General features: G+C 35.8%; 1 protein-coding gene across 1 annotated transcript; it reads right to left on the bottom strand.

The window, feature by feature from the left end:
• Positions 1 to 737: 737 nt before the first annotated feature.
• On the bottom strand, positions 738 to 16,631 carry LOC127651950 (glutathione S-transferase LANCL1). The gene is made up of 11 exons (XM_052138011.1): positions 16,573 to 16,631; positions 14,430 to 14,530; positions 14,199 to 14,316; positions 11,894 to 12,101; positions 10,285 to 10,432; positions 8,408 to 8,554; positions 7,503 to 7,685; positions 6,959 to 7,135; positions 4,968 to 5,040; positions 2,330 to 2,408; positions 738 to 2,246 (listed from the first exon to the last, which is right to left on the bottom strand). The coding sequence occupies exons 2-10, from the start codon at positions 14,514 to 14,516 to the stop codon at positions 2,332 to 2,334; spliced, it is 1,218 nt and encodes a 405-aa protein (XP_051993971.1). The 5' UTR covers positions 14,517 to 14,530; positions 16,573 to 16,631; the 3' UTR covers positions 738 to 2,246; positions 2,330 to 2,331.
• Between the last annotated feature and the right edge of the window lie 4,796 nt (positions 16,632 to 21,427).

Below are 21,427 nucleotides of genomic sequence, written 5' to 3'. Positions count from 1 at the left end.
AAGGGGTTACACAGGAATGCTAGGCTCACATCCTCTGAGCTTGTGACATGGATAAAAGTGAAAATATTGACAGTAATGTAACTTAGAAATATTCTGTTCTTTGATTGTGCAGAAGATTTTACACCAGTCAAATAAAATGTAACTGATAAATTAAACTACATGTACTGTATGCATGCAGTTTTCACATTCTAGCCAAGTCTCATAAACTGAACTTGAGACTTGTATTTTTGACCAAAAAAAAACCAAAAACATTTTCTTATTGAAAAGCATCATTTGGCACATATTTAGGACAGCATTATGCTGACTGATTACCATTTCCTATGAACCAAGCATATCAGCATCTTTATAAATTTGAAACGATATGCAGATGTTTCCAAAAACTCTATAACTGTGGATAATTGAAAAACGTTATGTTTTATCTTAAGGTCTTGCAACCCTTACTTGTGATTATATTTTGTTTGGATGGATGCGCTAGCAAGGAGCAATCTATGCAATATTATCCACATACTGTAATAATCTAAATAGCAGGTACAAATTCTTGAAGTTTCATTTACTGGTTTGGTATTAAAAGCAGGCATAATTCTCAAAGGCATGGCAGAATTCCATAGCACTATCTAGTAGAGAAAAAAATGGTTACGGACACTATAAATTGCAACCCTATTGTTAAAGCTTACGCATATACCTTTGGACAAGACAAAAGTGAATGTGAACAGACCACTGCCAGAAAAGTATACCTTTTTCCTCATTTTTTTATTGGTGTAGATGAAAATGAACAAATTATGACTTTTATGTTGGTTTTTTTTGCAAATGAAAATGGAAACAAATTCTACCATCTAACATACAGTATGTTTGTTTTGCAGTAAGGTACAACAGGGCTCTTTTAATTTTATTTTCTCCCAAAAAAACTGAAAAGCAACAAAACATTTAGTAAACACCAGTTTGTCACTATAAACTACAACAATTTCCTGTTCCATGAGATCACTGTGTGTAATGTCTTAAGTATGATTTTAAGGCAATTTGATTCATATTTCATATTTTTAAATGTATGTAGCTAATGAATATCCTGGACATTTTCACACTTATTTTGAAACAAAAAGACTTATTTGTCATTTTCAAATTTGGTTTAAGATTATATATATATATATATATATAAATTGAATTGCTATCCAATAAGTGAAAGGATTTTTGGGGTAAGAAAATTACCCCCCAATCACAAAGGAGATTAATTCGTTTATACATGAGATGAACTATCAATATATGTTTGAAATTAACAAGAAAATATGCACCCTTTTCTGCTGTGGTTATTTTGAATAAGTATATCTTAATTAAAAAAAATAATAATATTTTGCTTTCTTAGTTATTTGCATAAGTTGACAAATTGCACACTACAATAATATATAACCAATGGAGGCCTTTTATTCCAAGTGAAGGGACCATTTACCCCAGGTGTAAAAATAAAAACAAAAAAAGAATTTTATTCATAACAACCTTCTGTTATTTATCCTCATGTAAATTATGCTGCTTCATCAATATAGAATAAAAATAAATGTATTTCTTGAATCTTGATACACTTTGTTTGCCAGAAAAAAAGTAAAATTTCCTTAAGGTGTGCCTTTAGCTCCGTTATATGCTACATACTCTCATTTCACTACCAGTATTATCAAGAGATTAAAAAGGAAAAAACATGTTTTGTATATATGGATGTTTTGTATGTATATATGTAATGCATATACCAAGGACATAAATCTTACTGAAAGCATTTGAACACTGTCAAAAGTGTCTTTTGAGTGTAACGTTAAAGAAGTCGACTCTGTGTATGTAAGCACTTTTACTTAAATTTACAGGGATGGAAAACTTAACATTGCTGTGTTGAAATCATGTCAGAATACATTCTAACAAATACATCAAAATAATGAGTCAGTGAAAACTGCCCTAGTAACATTTAGAAATATTTCACAAAGTAAATCAGTGTAATCTGGTAAGCATATGCCTTTATAGTCATATGCATTTATCCTTTATAGTCTCGAAAATACAATCCCATTCACCTTTAATTAGATTAGAGTAAACAGCATCTCTCTGGTGTCATGTTTCCCACATGTAAAGCAACTCTCATACGACTTTGAGAGAATTTGGCAGACTTGAGATATGCAGACATACATGCAGTGACAGTTCTATCCCACTGTCAGAGGATGCGTTCTTACAGCTCTACGAAGCTCAAGCGAAGAACCTCAGCCGTCTGAAACAGTCTGGAATGATGTATTTAAAAGTTATAGTTTATTTGGACAATTCAATTATGAATTTCCAAACATTCATAAAGAGGCATAGTTACCTTTACACTTCAAATGCAGGGAACTTCGCTCTAGCTGGTTGCAGCAAATCAGCCAGGAAATAAATAGTGCCTGCCATGCCTTCATTAGAAAATACGATAAACCAGGAGGTAATAAATTAGTACAGCAACTTGTAATTCAAACCACAATTAATTTCCCCCATGCAATAAAAATAACTTTTGTGGTGTGTTGTATGGCTAGATAATATATACTGAATAATTACAAAATATTTGCAATGATTTTGATGACAATGTAAAATTGTGAATATCAATTATTTTAAAGCATTTTATTTTTTATGTTTTCTTAAGATTTCACAATCAATCTTTTTTGCAGCTTGCAATAATGAGAGTGTTTAGACCAGTGTAAGAAATGTACTTTTATATTATGGGGCAATATTTGCCACTGGATATAATATTCACAGCCATTTATTTTTATTTTTTGGGGGGAAATTTTTTTCCCTTACCATTTAAAACAAACTCTCTCTCATCCATTTACGCAAAATACTTCCAATTTTATAATTCAAAACTAAACATTTTCTGAAGAATGTGAATTTATTTATGAACAAACTCATCTTTAATGCAAAAATATTTTAAGAACTAAGTTATTTTTGTCCCCAAATTTTGAATTTTTGTGACTTTTAAAGTCCCCTTTAAATTCTGCCCCTAGATGTTTTAATATAGTCTTTGATTTAAAGTATAAGTTTAGTGAAAAACTGTGAGGAAAAAATGCCATATATATATATATATACAGTGAGGAAAATAAGTATTTGAACACCCTGCTATTTTGCAAGTTCTCCCACTTAGAAAACATGGAGGGGTCTGAAATTGTCATCGTAGGTGCATGTCCACTGTGAGAGACATAATCTAAAAAAAAAAAATCCAGAAATCACAATGTATGATTTTTTAACTATTTATTTGTATGATACAGCTGCAAATAAGTATTTGAACACCTGTCTATCAGCTAGAATTCTGACCCTCAAAGACCTGTTAGTCTGCCTTTAAAATGTCCACCTCCACTCCATTTATTATCCTAAATTAGATGCACCTGTTTGAGGTCGTTAGCTGCATAAAGACACCTGTCCACCCCATACAATCAGTAAGAATCCAACTACTAACATGGCCAAGACCAAAGAGCTGTCCAAAGACACTAGAGACAAAATTGCACACCTCCACAAGGCTGGAAAGGGCTACGGGAAATTGCCAAGCAGCTTGGTAAAAAAGGTCCACTGTTGGAGCAATCATTAGAAAATGGAAGAAGCTAAACATGACTGTCAATCTCCCTCGGACTGGGGCTCCATGCAAGATCTCACCTCGTGGGGTCTCAATGATCCTAAGAAAGGTGAGAAATCAGCCCAGAACTACAGGGGAGGAGCTGGTCAATGACCTGAAAAGAGCTGTGACCACCGTTTCCAAGGTTACTGTTGGTAATACACTAAGACGTCATGGTTTGAAATCATGCATGGCACGGAAGGTTCCCCTGCTTAAACCAGCACATGTCTTAAGTTTGCCAGTGACCATTTGGATGATCCAGAGGAGTCATGGGAGAAAGTCATGTGGTCAGATGAGACCAAAATAGAACTTTTTGGTCATAATTCCACTAACCGTGTTTGGAGGAAGAAGAATGATGAGTACATCCCAAGAACACCATCCCTACTGTGAAGCATGGGGGTGGTAGCATCATGCTTTGGGGGTGTTTTTCTGCACATGGGACAGGGCGACTGCACTGTATTAAGAAGAGGATGGGCCATGTATTGCAAGATTTTGGGGAACAACCTCCTTCCCTCAGTTAGAGCATTGAAGATGGGTCGAGGCTGGGTCTTCCAACATGACAATGACCCGAAGCACACAGCCAGGATAACCAAGGAGTGGCTCTGTAAGAAGCATATCAAGGTTCTGGCATGGCCTAGCCAGTCTCCAGACCTAAACCCAATAGAGAATCTTTGGAGGGAGCTCAAACTCCGTGTTTCTCAGCGACAGCCCAGAAACCTGACTGATCTAGAGAAGATCTGTGTGGAGGAGTGGGCCAAAATCCCTCCTGCAGTGTGTGCAAACCTGGTGAAAACTACAGGAAACGTTTGACCTCTGTAATTGCAAACAAAGGCTACTGTACCAAATATTAACATTGATTTTCTCAGGTGTTCAAATACTTATTTGCAGCTGTATCATACAAATAAATAGTTAAAAAATCATACATTGTGATTTCTGGATTTTTTTTTAGATTATGTCTCTCACAGTGGACATGCACCTACTGATGACAATTTCAGACCCCTCCATGATTTCTAAGTGGGAGAACTTGCAAAATAGCAGGGTGTTCAAATACTTATTTTCCTCACTGTATATATATATATATATATATATATATATATATATATATAATTTTTTTATCATACATCTTGGATTTAACATTTTGATGCTACTTTGCAACAATGGCTGCTTGGTCGAAATGAAGGTTCAAAGCTAATTTGAATGTAAATCAATAAAAAGCAAAAAAAAAAAAAAGTAAATATTTATGTGTATGTTTTAGGCCGTACAAATTTTGATTTTTACAAACAAATAAAAAACAATTCCTACCTCTTTATTAAAAAAATATATACCTATCTGGACAATATACAAAAATATCAATGTATAACTCTTACTCTACCTTCAAACAGAGAGAATGGAGTGTCTGGAGTCCGGCAGCCATGTTTTCCATAATTCATGCACCAGTCTGCAAACTACATAAGAGAAGACATCAAATCCCATCATGCCTCGGTAAACATAGCAGAAAATGACAGCATCTCTCCTGACAGCAAAATGATTTATAGCAGCTTTCAGCAGTTCCACGAAATATGCATAAATGAACCCGACGACAATGTGTCATTTCATTGAAGTCTTTTGAGAAATACTGGACAGACTTCACACAAGAAAATTAAAAGCGTTGCTTCATAAAACTTTACATAAGGAGCCAGGAACTTGGTGTCATAGAAATACATTTCAAACTACAAATTACTTAATATTAAACCACATCTGACAACACCCTATCATAGTGACAGCCATGAAACAATCATTACTATAAGCTCAAATGTGGCTAATGCTTCTGAAGCAATCCAATCGGTTTTGGGTGAGGACAGACCAAAATGTAACTCCTTTTTCACTGTACATACAGTCTCTAGGCACGATATTGATCTCATGCACGATTACACTTCCTACTGCTTGATGCTTGTTCAGAGTGCTAGATGTAAAGTGAAAAAGGAGTTACATTTTGGTCTGTTCTCACCCAAAACCAATTGGACTGCTTCAGAAGACATGGATTTAACCACTGGAGCCTTTTTGATAAATTTTATGCAGCTATTATGTGCTTTTTGGTCACCATTCACTTGCATTGTATCGACCTACAGAGATAAGATATTCTTGTAAAAATCTTCATTTGTGTTATGCATAAGAAAGAAAGACATACACGTCTGGGATGGTATGAGGGTGAGTAAATGATAAGAACATTTTCATGTTTGGGTGAACTATTGCTTTAAAAGTAGTTCACCCAAAAAATTTAATTCTTTCATTATTTACCCATCCTCATGATATCCCATCTGTGTATGATTTTCTTTCTTCACCAGAACATATTTGAAGAAAAAGAGAAATATATCTTAGCTCAGTAGGTCCTTAAAAAGCAAGTGAATGGATATTTCTCTTTTGAAGGTCCAAAAATTACAGTCAGCAAAAATTACAGTCATCCATACGACACCACCTGTTAAACTAATGTCTTGTAAATCGACACGATCGCTTTTGGTGAGAAAAATATTTTTTAGTACTTTTTTTTAAACTCTAAATCATGCTTCAGGTTAAGAGCAGTACGTGCGTGATGTAATCACATTGGCATTTGAAACACATGAGAAATGAGGCACATCCGTCTCAGCCGGAAGATCAGTGCTGTTTACAAGTGAGAAGCAGGAACGCTGTACAGTAGCTTGGCTGATTTTAGTTTAGATCTGTATTTATCTGATTATTTACTCACAATGGTACATTGATGCGCTCATCCTTGATTCCTCAACCTTGATGCCTCAACCGTGTTACATCTGTATCCATGACAGCGCGAATACGTCACACAAGAGACTGCTTGGACACACCCTCTCGTGAAGCGTTGGTTTATCGTTAAAAAGTATTAAATATTTTTATTTTTTGCACCAAAAGTGATTGTATTGCTTTAGAAGACATTCATTTAACAGCTGGTTTTGTGTGGATGACGTTTATGCTGACTGTCTGTGATTTTTGGAGCCTCAAAAGAGAAATCCCCATTCAGTTGCATTTTAAGGAGCTACTGAGCAAAGATATTTTTCTTCAAATGTTTTCTGGTGAAGAAAGAAAGTCATACACATCTGGGATATCATGAGGGTGAGAAAATAATGAGATCATTTTCATTTTTGGGAACTGTCCCTTTAAGAGTTTGTTATCATTTCAATTGAGTTGGTACTCGCTTATCTAGTCCAAGTCTTTTTGCATTAGGAATGGAGCTTTAAGTGATGAAAGTTTGAGTATATTTATCAAACTTTTATATCAAAAGCTTAAGAAAAAACTCAAGGGATTTTTTTTTTTTCATTATATGACCCCTTTAATTTAACAGAAGTATAATCCCAGTTTCAGATGAGCCAGACTCACCACACAGGCTCTGTAGAGGTGTTTGGGATCTTGCGTGATTTTGTAAAGGGCCAGGAAACCATACCCATTTCCAGCAGCTCCATGGCAAAGTCCATAGCCCTTTTTCAGAAGACCCCTCTGCCAGATCACTTCCCCACACTGCAGCGCATCCTCCAAATACTGCTTTACACCAAACACCTGGAGAGAAAAATAGCTGATGCAGTCCTTCTATACTAGCTCCAAACAATCTTACTGTATTTTACTTCCATCAATACATCTTACAGTAGTCAAAAAATGCAACCACCCAAAAATTATTCAGAGGTATAATCTTTTTAGCTATTTGAATATGAACTACAATATATGTAATCTAATAATTTCACTTTGTAAGCCCTCTACATGTGCATTGTATATTGAGATGAATGTGTATACAGTATGTGCTCAGTTTGAAGTGTAAATCCATTTCTAATTCAGTACATTTTTGGGTGTACGTGAAAATATTGATATGTAAAACTCCAAATGCACATGTGACTAAAAAGATAAAAACCACTGGCATGGAGATTTATACCTTGAAAGCCTGTATCAACATGTAGATAATTCCTGGAGCGCCGTGACACCAGTGCACCAGAAGATCTCGAGAATCCCCCACATATGGAGGATAATTCCCTGATGGAAACTTCAGCTGGCACATGTACTTCACGCTGGGTTTGACCAGAGAGGAAAGCCTGTCCTCTCCAGCAACAAAACCAGGCTAAAGTGAGACAGATAGAATTACCAATAAAAAATCTTGTTTATTGAGGATGAGTTCCATTCATGGTTAAACATTTTATGGAGATTAAATCTAATTTACATGAGGAGGAAGATTGCATTTACATTTAAATGGTAATTAATGTACACAGAACAGAACACAAAATATAATCTGCAAAAAATAACCTTATTAGATCATATGGATTCAGTCAGATTTACTGACAAAAAGTCAATTCGTGTGTAACTTTTTGCAAGTCCGACGGACGTTTTTTTATTTGACATTGCTTCATAAAAGCCTATTTTGCAAACGGTTGTGTAGATAAATAGGTTAAGAGCGCATTCCAATGTGTTTTTGCTGAGTTCAGTGTGTCCAGCGTGGAAACAAAGAACAAAAAAAGATACACATCTGGGATGGCAGGAGAGTAAATGTTGAAAACATTTTCATTTTTGGGTGAACTATTCTTTAAAAAAAAAAACGATTAATTAAACTGACACATTTGACAAAAACAGATGAGACACGCCTCGTTTTAAATAGTTAAAAAAAAACATTTAAAGGTTTATAAAGGTAAAAAATTCCTTTGAAAATGAAATCCAGGTGCAAACATTGTAAACTTACATTTCTGACACTGTCTCATATGCTTATTGGAATTCCAAGGTGAAAAAAATAATTCTGAATGGCATTCATAGAGACAGAAACTTTTCATAAAGTACAATGATTGTGTTCACCTGCATGAGGTAGTAGTAGATCCCAGACAGTCCATGGGCGGCACCCACATACTCCTCCTGATACCACTCGTACATTAGGGGGGTTTGTTCCTGAATCCTGTTTTTCTGAGACAGACTCTGTCCAGACAACAGCACAGCATCACAGACCTGAAATAAACACGCAGATTTGTTAAAGGGTTGAAAATCATGATGTAAAGTGAAAAAGGAGTTACATTTTGGTCTGTTCTCACCCAAAACCAATTGGATCGCTTCAGAGGACATGTATTAATCCACCGGAGTCGTGAGGATTACTTTTATGCTGCCGTTATGTGCTTTTTGGAGCTTCAAAGCTTTGGTCACCAATCACTTGCATTGAATGGACCTACAGAGCTGAGATATTCTTCTAAAAATCTTTGTTTGTGTTCAGCAGAAGAAAGAAAGTCATACACATCTGGGATGGCATGAGGGTAAGTATATGACGAGAGCATTTTTAGTTTGGGTGTACTATCCCTTTAAAGGGTTAGTTCAGCCAAAAATGAAAATTCTCTCATGATGTACTTACCTTTAAGCCATCCCAGATGTGCATGACTTTACTTCTTCAGCAGAACCAAAATGAAGATTTAAAAAAGCCCATTTCAGTTCTGTTTGTCCATAAAAGTAAACGTGTGCCATCAGGCTGTTGGCTGTTTGACATTCCAAAAGGCATATTTTGGCAGCATAAAAGTAATCCGAATGACTGCAGCCATCAATTAATGTCTTCTGAAGCAAATCGATTGGTTTGTGTAAGAATCAAATTGATAATTTAATCATTTAACTTTAAATCGTTACTTCCGGCCAGCGCTGGATTGCTGTTTGAAATGAACTAACTCTCCTGTGAAGTTCATTCATTTGTTGTAAACAAAGCGCTAGTTTCAGACTTCTCGCGTGAACGTGCCATTTCTCATACGTCACGTGACGGTAACATGATGCGTCGACTGCAGGCAGGAAGCGATTTTAAAAAGTTAATAAATATTTTTTTTTATTAGCGATATTATTTTTACAAAAACGGATCGATTCGGTTCAGATTGATCGACTAGAGTTTTGTGGATCACTTTCATGATACCTAAATATGCCTTCTGGACCGTCAAACAGCCAGCAACCTGATAGCACACGTTACTTGCATTGTATGGACAAACAGAGCTGAAATGGGCTTCTATTCTCTTTATAAAAATCTTCAATACGGTTCTCCTGAAGAAGGAAAGTCATACACATCTTGGATGGGTATTTACTAAAGGAAAGTAAATCATGAGAAAAGTTTGATTTTAGGGTGAACTAACCCTTTATGTCAAACGAAGAATCCAATGAATAAAAGACAACATGAATTGGCTTTTGCAAGTGTGCAATATTTTCTCCAATCCCAAATTAAAATACAGCCAGACACAACTATAAGTAAGCCATTCGTATTCGAAGAAGCTTGCTGATAGGATGATATTTGGCCATTTACACATTTTAGGCATTGAAAAAGATATTATGTTTTGTTCAAAAACTATGGAAAACAAAATTGTAAATAAAAACAGGAACATTAATAATATAAATTGTTAATTGCACTTATTATTTTATAATAAAACAACCAAAAACCTTTTTTATCTCTGTCTTCTGCACTGGCTTCTATACAACTCCAGCTACTCGGAGGACTTGTCAGCGCAATACAGAAGATTTTGTTGACTTTTGCATGACAAATTGCTTGCTATGTTCCTCATTTTAAGTTAAGTAAATATAAATTGGGTCGGGTTTGATTTCATGTTGTCTTTTAAGTTCAATCCATACACAAGACTAATTTGTATTACCCTGAACCCTTTGTTCAATAATTAGGTTATGCTCTTTTGTACAAGTTTGATGCCTAATCAATGGTGACTGACCTGTTGAATGTATTGAATGGGGATAATCTCCTGCTGAAATTGCCGATTGATGAAGATGAGTGAATAAAGATACCCCACTCTGCCATACAGCAGCTCATCAGGAAGTCTGCCATTCCCCTGCACTACACACTGGTGAAACTGTAGCAGCCTAGAAACATGAGCAAATAGTTGACAATTAGATCCCCTTGTGAAAAGAATCCCAGTCAGAACTGAAAAAGAGAAACAGGATGGAGAAAGAAATGCTGCCCCTTTCTTTCACAATTCACCCTCGTCTTGGAATCTTAGCATGATAATTTTTAATGAAAGGCAATCCATTACAATACTGACAATCCAGCAATACAATGGTTATTATGACAAGATATTTAACATGCAGAGCTACCAACAAATATTGTACAATATTTTGAGTTATTAAATCAACATAACTCTTTTAGACAAAAGCGAATGATATTCAACTCATTCATTAGGTTTTAAATGGTCAATATTCACAATGTTGATCAAGCTTGCATGGGTCATTGACAAAAAAGTATATCCGAGATGATTAAAAATGAGAAATATGCTTCTTAGAAATGTAATCTGTGTATTCATGTTAATTTCATACAATTTTGCAAAACGTTCAAATGTGGTGTAACCAGGTAATAAAATATTATTCTACACCTTGAATATATGCGTGTACACATCTTGATCATTACTTTCAAACATTATTTAATATAAGGTAAAAACATTATTTAATAATATCATGAATATTTCAGAAAAAGGTCCAAATATCTGATATCATTAGTAGAAAACAAGGGTCAAGGGTCTAAAGTGGTTCCTGTTGTCAACATAACCTGTTGGTTATGCCATTTTCTTTCCCCCAAATAGGATTTTTTTTTAACTTTTTCATTCCCAAACTTTTTTTTTTTTAAAGAAATATTCATAAGGCACTATGCCAAACTTCTCTTTTCAAGAATTTCAGCCTATTGAATGGAAATCTTTTTGTTGTTACAATCTCAGGACAGTTAAATCACTACGATATTTCTGACTTTATACTAGGGATGGGCATTTCGAGTGATTTTGTAGTTGAGTACTCAAACACATAAGGACACGAGTAATCGATTACTAGAAATGTTGAATTTAAGTATAACTTCAACCTTTGAAATTTTTCTAATTTAAAAATAAGCACTCTTACACAAAAACCTGCATTCCAAGTCTTCTAAAGTGATGAGATCACTTTAAATAATGACAGAATTTTCATTTTGGGTGAACTATTCCTTTAACAATGTCATGCATCAAAACCGCCAAACAATGCATTGAATTGTAATGGCAAGATATGGGTGAGAGAAGCGGTTTCAATGCTGCACACAGAAAGGCACATAGAAAAATCTAATGACAATATTCAAGTAGTGTTTTTATTAGTCGAATATATAAAGTTGAATGAGTACTCGATTAATCGAAAACTCATGAACATCCCTAATTTAAATCCCGCAAAAACATCAAAAAGAGTTTTCATAAAAAATAGAAAGCATTTTTATCATAGAAGAGGTGTATTCAATCATTGTCTATATGAATTGCATTTTAAATGTATTATTGAATGTAGATGGAGATAGAGGAAGGTCAAACAACACCAGACCTGTTCACACACTCCTCAGCCTCATGAGGTTTCTGGAGGCGATGATAGACCACTGCAGCTATAGCCAGCGGCCCAGCATCTCCACACAGGAAGGTCACCCAGCGTTGGGTTAAACTCCTCAGACTGAGACTGACATAGTCCAGAGCCCTCTGCAGGTAAGAGGGGTCTCCAAACACACTGTGGAGATGCAGATATAGAAGGGAAATTCCTGCAATTGGATGAGAATGAGATAAGGATGATAATGATATTACATTTTTTATCATTCAAAGCATATACTTGATCTAGGCCAGGTTACAAAAGTACAGTGTTTCCATAGCCTATATGCATTCAGAAGAGGCACAGAATATTAATGGTTCATTAATATTCTTGACGTAATGTAACACTTGCTAGGTCTGTTCGGAGCAGTGTTGGGTGTAATGCAATACTAAGTCATTAATTACTTTAATTAAATACATTTTTAATTGAAAAAAGTAAAGGGATTACTCTTAATTTTTCAATACTTTAATTACAGTTACTTCTGATGAAATTGTGTTAAATACTATGTAGATTATAGAACAATTCTATATAAAACAATAGTGAATTTAAATTCAAAATTAAAACGTCAATGTTAAAATGTATGTTTTCAAATTTAATGCAGCCCCCTTAAATTCTTTGGCCAGCTCATTAATAATTTATTTGATTTTATATTATTTATTTGAAAGAATTAAAAGAACAATTTCATGTCTATTTTTCATCTGGTCGAGGTTGATAAGGGTTTTAGAAAGTAATTAGTAATAAGTAATGCAATTACTTTTCAGACAGATTAATTAGTACAGTAATATGTTCTCTGTACACTGTAGAAGATGTAATTAGTAGTTAGTAATTAATTACTTTTTTAGAGTAACTTACCCAACTGGTTCGGAGAGGGTCAAGGACAGCAGGGAAAGAACAATGCCATGGTTCTCCCTCCATTGAAAAATGTTCTAAGCAAATTTAATGATAATTTTGAGTTCTACACTTTAAACACCCTAAATATGCTTCTCATCTGCAACGTAGTATTTTTACTGAGTGATTAAAGTCTGCTTTTAAAGACCTCTCTCGATAATGCGGGGCAGACCACAAAACAAATGCAGCCCATTTGAATTCTAGTGAGAATTTTCTAGTTTAAAGTGTTATAGAGGAAGTTTATGCTAAAAGCACTGAGGAGGAAAAGAGCAATACTGTGGTATCTGAAAATAATATCTATATATATATCTATATATATATCTATATATATATATATATATATATATATATATATTTTTTTTTGTAATATATATATTTTTTATCTGTGATAACATTAACTGTGATATTTTGACAAAAATTTAATAGTTTTAAATTATATGGTATCGCACTTTATATTTAAGGGCAAGTACTATTTAATTAAGTATTAATTTCTGGACTTTAGAGATTTATGGGCAAATTATGGACAAAGTTTTCCGCCTGTGTAATATAGGTTCTGTCAGAACTATTTTTGATATCAGGATATAAACAGGATAATAAATATAATGGGCTTATATACTTTTAAATAGGGGAAGATAAAACTTCCTGTATCTTTTGTTGTTGACATAAAAAAAAAAAAAAAATGGCACTTGATATATGCACTAACTATACTTGAAAACCATGAACAAAACTATACAAGATCAAAGAAAATTTGACCCAGGCTACATTAAATACAGGTTACATTTTTTCCACTGTGTAACGATGTTTAAGGTAAAATCCGGGTCCTGAAGCAAAACCAGTTGATATCCACTGGTGTAGTAATTCAGTAGTGTTGATGGTTGGTATATGTGTTTGTTGTGATAAATAGGTTTATATTATCTATTTGTATGTTTAATAAAAATAATGCAAGTCATTTTCTGAGGTATTTCATTATTTGACAGTTATTACTACAGCTATCTGGGCTTCCAGAGCCCTTCAAGTGTCAAAAGCTCCCAGTATATAAACACACATAACAAGGCAAACACAAATAACTCATCTATAATGATTCCAAGTTAATTTTAAGCTTCCTTCACAGATATGTAAATTCAGGTCTGGCATTGCAGGCTTGTGGCACATTATCACTGCGCAAATTAGCACAGCAGCTGAGAAAATCCCCAGGCAACCTTAAAAGTCTCACAAACTATCAATAGCTATCAGCTATCATGTTGGTAATCTGCTATAATTTGTTTGTTGATGCATCCCTGATTTAAACAAATGCATATAGTCTGATATCAATGCTTGTTTGTTTTGACAATTAGAAAATAATTAATAATGAAGTTTCATAAATATATGAGTTCAATCACACCTGCCCAGCCAGTGTAGCATGTACAGTCCCTGGGATCGGCATTCTTCAGTCCATTCTCCATGATGGCCAGAAGCTCACCTATCTTTCTGCTTACATGACTGGCAAATTGATGGGTCATCTGCATAGAGTAGAAAATGAGATTCAAAAATATGAGAACACAGATGTAAAAAGAGTGTAAGCAAATGCATTTTGTTATATTGTTAAGTGGGGGTGGCAGACACTACTACTCACATTGCCCTGCATGTCAAACATGTCTTGTGTACATCCAGGCCCTGTATAATCTGCATAGGGATTCTTTAAGGCTCGTTGTTCAGACATTTTTCAGAAGTGATCTAAAAATAAAACACAGAAAAGGAGGTTAATATAACAAAATTGAGGACAGATGGCTGACGATGCACTACATGTCAGCTGTCACAAAATCTATTAAGATGCCTACTTTAATGGACATAATAGGTGTTCAGACACTTTAAGGGATCAAAGGTGCATTCAAAAGTTTAAATCGAAATTTTTTGGCATCATAGGCGCATTCAAACTTATTAATTTAACATTTCTGTTCATGAAAGACATGTTCGAATGAATAATTCACAGTATCGATGCATTTGAATCAAACATTTTTGCTTATCATAGGGAAGAACGTGGCCATGGGTGGGCAGGACCCAGGCCCTCCTATAATATTTGATATTATTCTCTGACTGCAAATATTTATTTTCATAATGTAAAAAAATACATAAAATACATTCAGATTTTAAAGTCTTTTCTCAAACATATTGTAAAAAATTAGCAAAACTGAGAAAAAAATAATAATTTAACAAACAAATGGCAATGTGATCTAACTGGCTGCATCGTTGTCGCATCGTTGTCAATCAAGTCCTCTAGAAATGACATTAGCACAGCAGTTGGCTGTCAGTAAGTGACAGTGCGAGCAAATATGTTACCCTCAATTGTGTGGGAAAATATGTGGGAAATGTTTAAATCGCTAATGTTTTAAAATGGTTTGCAGTATAGATCATGTGAAAGAAACACTAGACCGTATCATCTGGATATAGATTACAATTGTTCTTTTTGTAATTCTGAAAAATAAACTATTGTTAATTTATTTTTTGATTGTCCCTCTTGAACTTCCTTTTTGGCATGAGAGGTCGCAATTTCAGAGTTTGAAAATGTATTTAGTCCTCAATATCTCAAATAAAACTCTGAGTTTTACTTAACGCAAATAAATACAACATTTAAAAATATTATTGATTTGATTTTTTTTATTAGGAAAACATTATATTCAGTGGAGTGATTTAAAACCCAATTTTACTCATTTCCAATCAGCCTTTGACATTTATTTTGAGTCTTTAAAATTTTCAAAAAGTAAAAGAGCCATAAAAAAATTTATTTAATATACGTTTGTGATGCCTTTTCTATTTCTTTCATTTTATTTCTTTGTTTAGTCTGTATTTGGACTGTTTGTGTTAAAAGTCAGAATTGTTTTGTATATTTGAAATGTTTCATAAAAATAAAAATAAGTAAAAAAAACAATGTAAAAAAAAAAAGTGAGCGCGAGCACGGCAAACAGGCAAAGCAAACAATTGTTTATTCAAAGGACAACATTTGTCCACCCATTTTTTTGGGGCCCACCCAAAATCATTTTCTGGCTACGCCACTGATCATGGGTGCATTCGAACGTTCAAATAAAACATTGCAGGGAATAATATGCGTATTCAAAAGTTTAAATCGAACATTTCTGGTATCATAGGCGCATTCGAAAATATTAATACAAAAATTAAGCATGAAAGGCGCGCATTCATATAGAACAAAATATGGCATCAAAGACGCGTTCGAATCAAAATTATTTTAGGGTATCAAACGGTAGCTGCGTGTGAATAAACATTTTTGGTCATCATAAGGCGCGCTGAAAAGTTCGAATCGAACCTTTTTGGGCATCATAGGTGCGTTCGAACGTCCTTCTTCCACATAGATATCGTATGCCGCAAAATTCTGTCTAGATAGACAGCTAACAAAGTTTTGAAACACAATCACAAAATTAAGGCCTTTAGCATGTACGCAGGAAGGCCTAGTCTCGTTGTATGTCACTGAAGTGGAAATTATCAATGTCTACCCACTGCTTAATTATACATTATATATAATTACATCAATTCATTTGTGATCACTGCTTTGACAAAAAAAAACTATGGTCCAGAAATATACGTTCCCCTTACAGCACTCTCATGTGCATGAGCAATGCCCCTCATGTCAACTCATGCCTAACATTTATACTACAAAATACAAATTCATGGACTATTAAGGTGCCATTAAATGCTTTCTATCGATGCATGCTTGCTGATAAGTTTAAAAGAATTAAAGTTTGTTATATAAGAGCTGAACATACCGCTAAGACTGCAGCACTGTTAAATCCTTCTTGTCTGCTCATGGGACGCGCTGCTTGTGAATGACGTCATGCCGCCATCTAGTGTAGAGGAGGCATACTAAACCATTTAGCTAAAGATTACAATTTCAGAAATAAAACAAACCTAAATGTATCATTGCAATAAGTTCTCAGGCCAAAGTCCTTTCTAAAATGTGCTTTTAAAAAGTTGATATTAATTTATGTTCACAAATTAATCAGACAATAGTATGACTTAAAGGCAACCTAAAATGAAAAAGTGTTAACAAAATGTAAATTATAATTGTCAAAGATGTAGGCCTACTTGTTTTTTGTACTCTAACTGCCTAAAATGAAAATAATTAGTTTTAAGCAGTTAAATAGGAAAAAAAAAATCATTAAAAATAGTACATCTTTGACAACAAAAAAAGCATTTTCAACATTCAGCCTTGCATCTAACACTTATAAGCAGAGACGTAAATATAAAGTTCAGATGCTTAAGAACAGCATGACATTTAACAACATGAATTAGTCTCTAATAGTTAATTCCGTAAAGAGATTATGTGGGGAATTAAATACATTTTCATTATCTGATTAGTTACAGCTTTCATGAGTGTCCCAGCAGAACTAAAATAACTCATGAGAGACAGAGAATGTGATAGTGATGGATATGGAGACACTGAAGAGCATGGTTATGTTGCTGCCATGGCGATGGAGCTCTGATATTACTTTAAAAAAAAAAATGGGACAGTAATCAGTAACATGCATATTTCATGGTATCAAATTGTGGTAGCAATATGTATGTCTTTATAGGCCTACACCAAAAACCTGTTGTTTTGATGGTTCTTTCTCTTAGCATCAATCAAACTAGATAACACTATAAAGCCAATGAGACCAGAGGCTCCAATATCTGTTATCCAGTTAATTCCAGTCATTTTGTGATACTGGATTAAAAAAAAAAAAAAAAGATCATGGAATGTATTTATATATAAATTCAAATACACTATATGGAGTTTTATAAACAAGGTTTGGGAGGAGCAAGGTAATTTAATTTGACCAATCACATCGGTAGAGAAAGCATATATAAACAGCCACTTACCTCTACATGACGTCGAGTCTTTCGGTATTCGGCCTGCTCATTGCCCACGAATAGACCCATGTAGTGACTCGGATGCAACTTCACTTCAAAGCATTCACCTTCACCAGAGAAGCTCTTCCACCCAAACAAGCTCATTATTCAAAATAAGCTGCAAAACAGCTAATTTGTTTTTTTGCAGTATTGATTGCCACCACGTTAAGTGTTATATTTTTCCTCCATCTTTCTTTCTATGCTCCATTCGCCGAAGCAGTTTATATTGTGAAGTTGCTTTGGCAAACTGGCTGCTTCAGCACAGTATACATGCCAAACAGCTCTCTAGGATTGCTCATATGTTCTCTTATCTTAACTTTCCACCCTGAGCATTCCATCGCGTAACACTGACTTCATGAATGGGCGCTGCTCCGGCTCATGCCACTCGAGTTCTATCCCAGCTTCATTTGAACGAGAGGGAAACAAAATATTAACTATTTAATTCAATCATCATTCCAACGATCCCCAGCATTTCAGTCTGTTTCTTCCACACAGCTGATTCCTGTCAGCCTCATCACCTCGCCGCGCAGCTCATTTAGGGCATGATCCATTCAGCGATTGTGTTCGTTATCTTCTAACAAGAAAATCACAATTGTTCTCCTTTCAAAGTGTCCTTTGGAGTGTGATTTATTCTATTCAGAACACAAGGGTAGTCATGCAACAGCGAACTCCAATCGACCAATAGTCTAATTACAACTTCTTTTTAAACCAACGCAGACATTTTAACGTGTTTTTGCTGCAGCGCAGCACTCGCTCTGACAATTCCACAGCACACTGCAGTTATACACAGCCTCTGTCTGAGAAGACACAAGCTGAATTTGGCTCTGCACGAGGCAGATCACACACCTTGTCCCAACTCTTTCATAATCATTCCACAAACTCGTCTCGCCTCTCCACATTCAAGCTCGCCTTGCCGTGCAGCCCCGATAACACGAAACAAGTGCTGCTACAAACTTCCACTCATTTCTACACTATAACATGACTTTCCCCCCTCCCGTCAGGACAAAAGTTTCATGCAGGTAAAATCAGTTATTTTATTTTAAAGACAGTCTTCTCTACTTTTGCCAGAATCATTGGATTACAAATGTTTATTTACAAGTTTGACCATAATTAAATTGATGCCAAATGATTCATCTTGGCACCTTGCTTTATACTCTAATATTTCAGTTTGCTATAGAATTTATTACAAGTCATCAATATAAACAAGTGGTTTTATCCACCACACTATCCGCAAACAGGGCGCTTATATTATCTATTCAATCTAACCCTCAGGCACAAACTCCTACGATTTCAAACGTCCTCATCAAAACTATACAAGTCACCCCATGCCAATAATACAAAGTTATGAAATGATTATGTTGAAAAACAATCTACAAGCTCCAAACCATATGGTTAAGAGATAAACAAGAGACTTCGATATTCGCCTTCTAATTTAATGACAAACCAACTTTTAATGATGCCGTTTGTATGCACACACAAGCATGTTTCCTGACATTGTTTCTCTTATGTTCTCAACATTTAATCTAGCAAACAATTACATTCAGGCATCCGCAGATGCAACTTTTACCACATTACCATGTTTTATATTTGCTCAACACATCCCTAAGCCGCACAAACTTTCTGCAACTGTGGCGTCTTTCGGCCGTGCTGCTAAACCTCCCACTACACTGCAAACAGCACAAATACGCTGGCCAAGTGCTGCAACCGTGGCATCTTTAGGGCAATGTGAAAAACTCCCACTACATGGCAAACAGCTCAAATGTGCCGTCCAAGCACTGCAACTGTTCACATGCCACAACCATGGGACGTCTTTCAGACCATGCGTCTCAGCATCCATTGCTCCATTACCCATATTTTATCAAATGAACCATCACATATCATCTATCAAATGACAACAATAGGGCTGTTTCAGGTCTTACCTAAACAGTTCACCATAAGCCTTCCTGTTAAACACCACGTGAGTCTGCGTTCGCGGATTTAACCCATTCATGCAGGCCCACGCCTGCGAATCTAGCCACTTGCAGCTTCGAGCAAGCTCAGTAAATTCAGCATAAACATTCTCACAAGAATCACATGCTCTCCCATTGAACGCTTTGTACATACTGTATGTTCTAGACACCTTAGTTTTTCCATGCAACCTATTTTCTCTGCCAACATCCATCCCTCTACTCCTTCCTATCAATGGGCCAATAGAGCGGATTCCCATGTGAGGCTGCCTCCGCTGGAGAACCCCGCTCCAGAGCCATTCCCCTCTTCACTATATTCCCCTCCCTTCTACCATTTGAATCTCTCTTACTCCGGAACTGTTCCATGCACAAGGCTGCCTCTGCAAGAGAACTTTGTCATAAATCTCTAAATAAAAGCAGAACACATTCCAAGCTAAAAAAACATATAGTTTTTTTCTTTCAGAGATCCGGAGCCCAGCGAACCCGACATCATCCCATGTTCAGAACTGAAATTCCTATAAATCACCCTTCCAGACTTCTCCTCCATGCCCGCCAGGCTCTATTCTACTCCATTATTCCAGCCATTTCCCCCCAAACCCTACAAACATATCAGACAGCTTAGAAATGCTTAAAAGATTTCCACCTAAATTACAATCTGCCATTTGCTGATTTTTCTCTCCTTCCCATTTTCTCCTCCACCTCACTCAACAAAACCAAAAACTTCCACCCTGGTACTATTAAAGGGTATCTATATGGCATCCATTTCTTCCACAAATTATTTTTTTGGAAGAAATTCCCCCACAATAAGCCAATCCCAGATCTCAATCCTCGTCAACAGCATTCACAAATCCCAACCCACCAGAATCGATACCAGAAAACTACTTACTATCGATCTACTAACTCGTTGCCTAAATCTGTCAGGGCTACATTTGTCAAAACACCCCAAAAACACTAAATGACATGTTTATCCTTGACTTCCTCTGTCGCTCCGAACTCACCACCACAACAAAATTCTATCCATGAATCCATCCCAAATTCTACCCATGAAATCACACCGAGCCCTAATTAACTAATCACAAACAGGGCCAGGGGGATACTTGCTTCATCCTCTACTTACAATATGCCTGCCCAACCTTTCGGACACAGCATGGGTCCACCCAAGCCAGTCCGGAAACCTCCTGTCCCACAATGCAGGACGGGCCCACCTTCAGCACTCAGGGGCTCTCCCATTCAAATCGCAGTAGGGGTTCTCCTGCTTGAATTCAGTGTGTGCTAACTCATGTTTCTTTCTCCTCCATTTGATGTGCAGTGAGGACGCCCCTGTTCGAATGCTGTGGGGGCCCCACATTGTCAGGTCGACTTAAGGTCGGTCTGGGCAGCTAGGATTCACACCTTCAGGCATGCGTAATGTTGCACTGTCTCTTCAGCGTTTCCGCCTATTTTCATTCTCCATCACTACCTATTCTACACCTCCCAGTTTGCTATCCCTCGAGCGGTCCCTAGCACGAGGCTGCCTTCACTAGCGGCCCCTGCTCATTCTATCATACTTTGACACCTCTGCCCACCTCTCACAGGGTTCAGCAAGCACCTTCCCCTCCTTAAAATTCATTTTGATCATTTTTAGGGGGTAAAATACTTTGTCTCGTCTCAAATGCAAGGCTCCATAAACAACAGCTTGTATGGTCTCTGACTTGCATTAAAGGGGTCAAGACATCCCTTTTTAAATTATTTTAATATGTTCCTTGATGTTAATCTATAATATTAGTAAAGTTTTTGTACAGAAAAC

The sequence above is a fragment of the Xyrauchen texanus genome, chromosome 11 (genome assembly GCF_025860055.1).
Source record: "Xyrauchen texanus isolate HMW12.3.18 chromosome 11, RBS_HiC_50CHRs, whole genome shotgun sequence".
Taxonomy (NCBI): Eukaryota; Metazoa; Chordata; class Actinopteri; order Cypriniformes; family Catostomidae; genus Xyrauchen; species Xyrauchen texanus.
This window is presented reverse-complemented; position numbering and strand designations above follow the sequence as displayed.

Excerpts from the sequence above, each read along its gene's own strand:
- LOC127651950 (XM_052138011.1), bottom strand. The coding sequence starts at position 14,516 with ATGTCTGAACAACGAGCCTTAAAGAATCCCTATGCAGATTATACAGGG. Across the intron at positions 10,433-11,893 it reads GCTGAGGAGTGTGTGAACAG|GCTGCTACAGTTTCACCAGT; the intron begins GTCTGGTGTTGT and ends TCATGTTTCTAG. Across the intron at positions 5,041-6,958 it reads ACCTCTACAGAGCCTGTGTG|TTTGCAGACTGGTGCATGAA; the intron begins GTGAGTCTGGCT and ends TCTCTTATGTAG.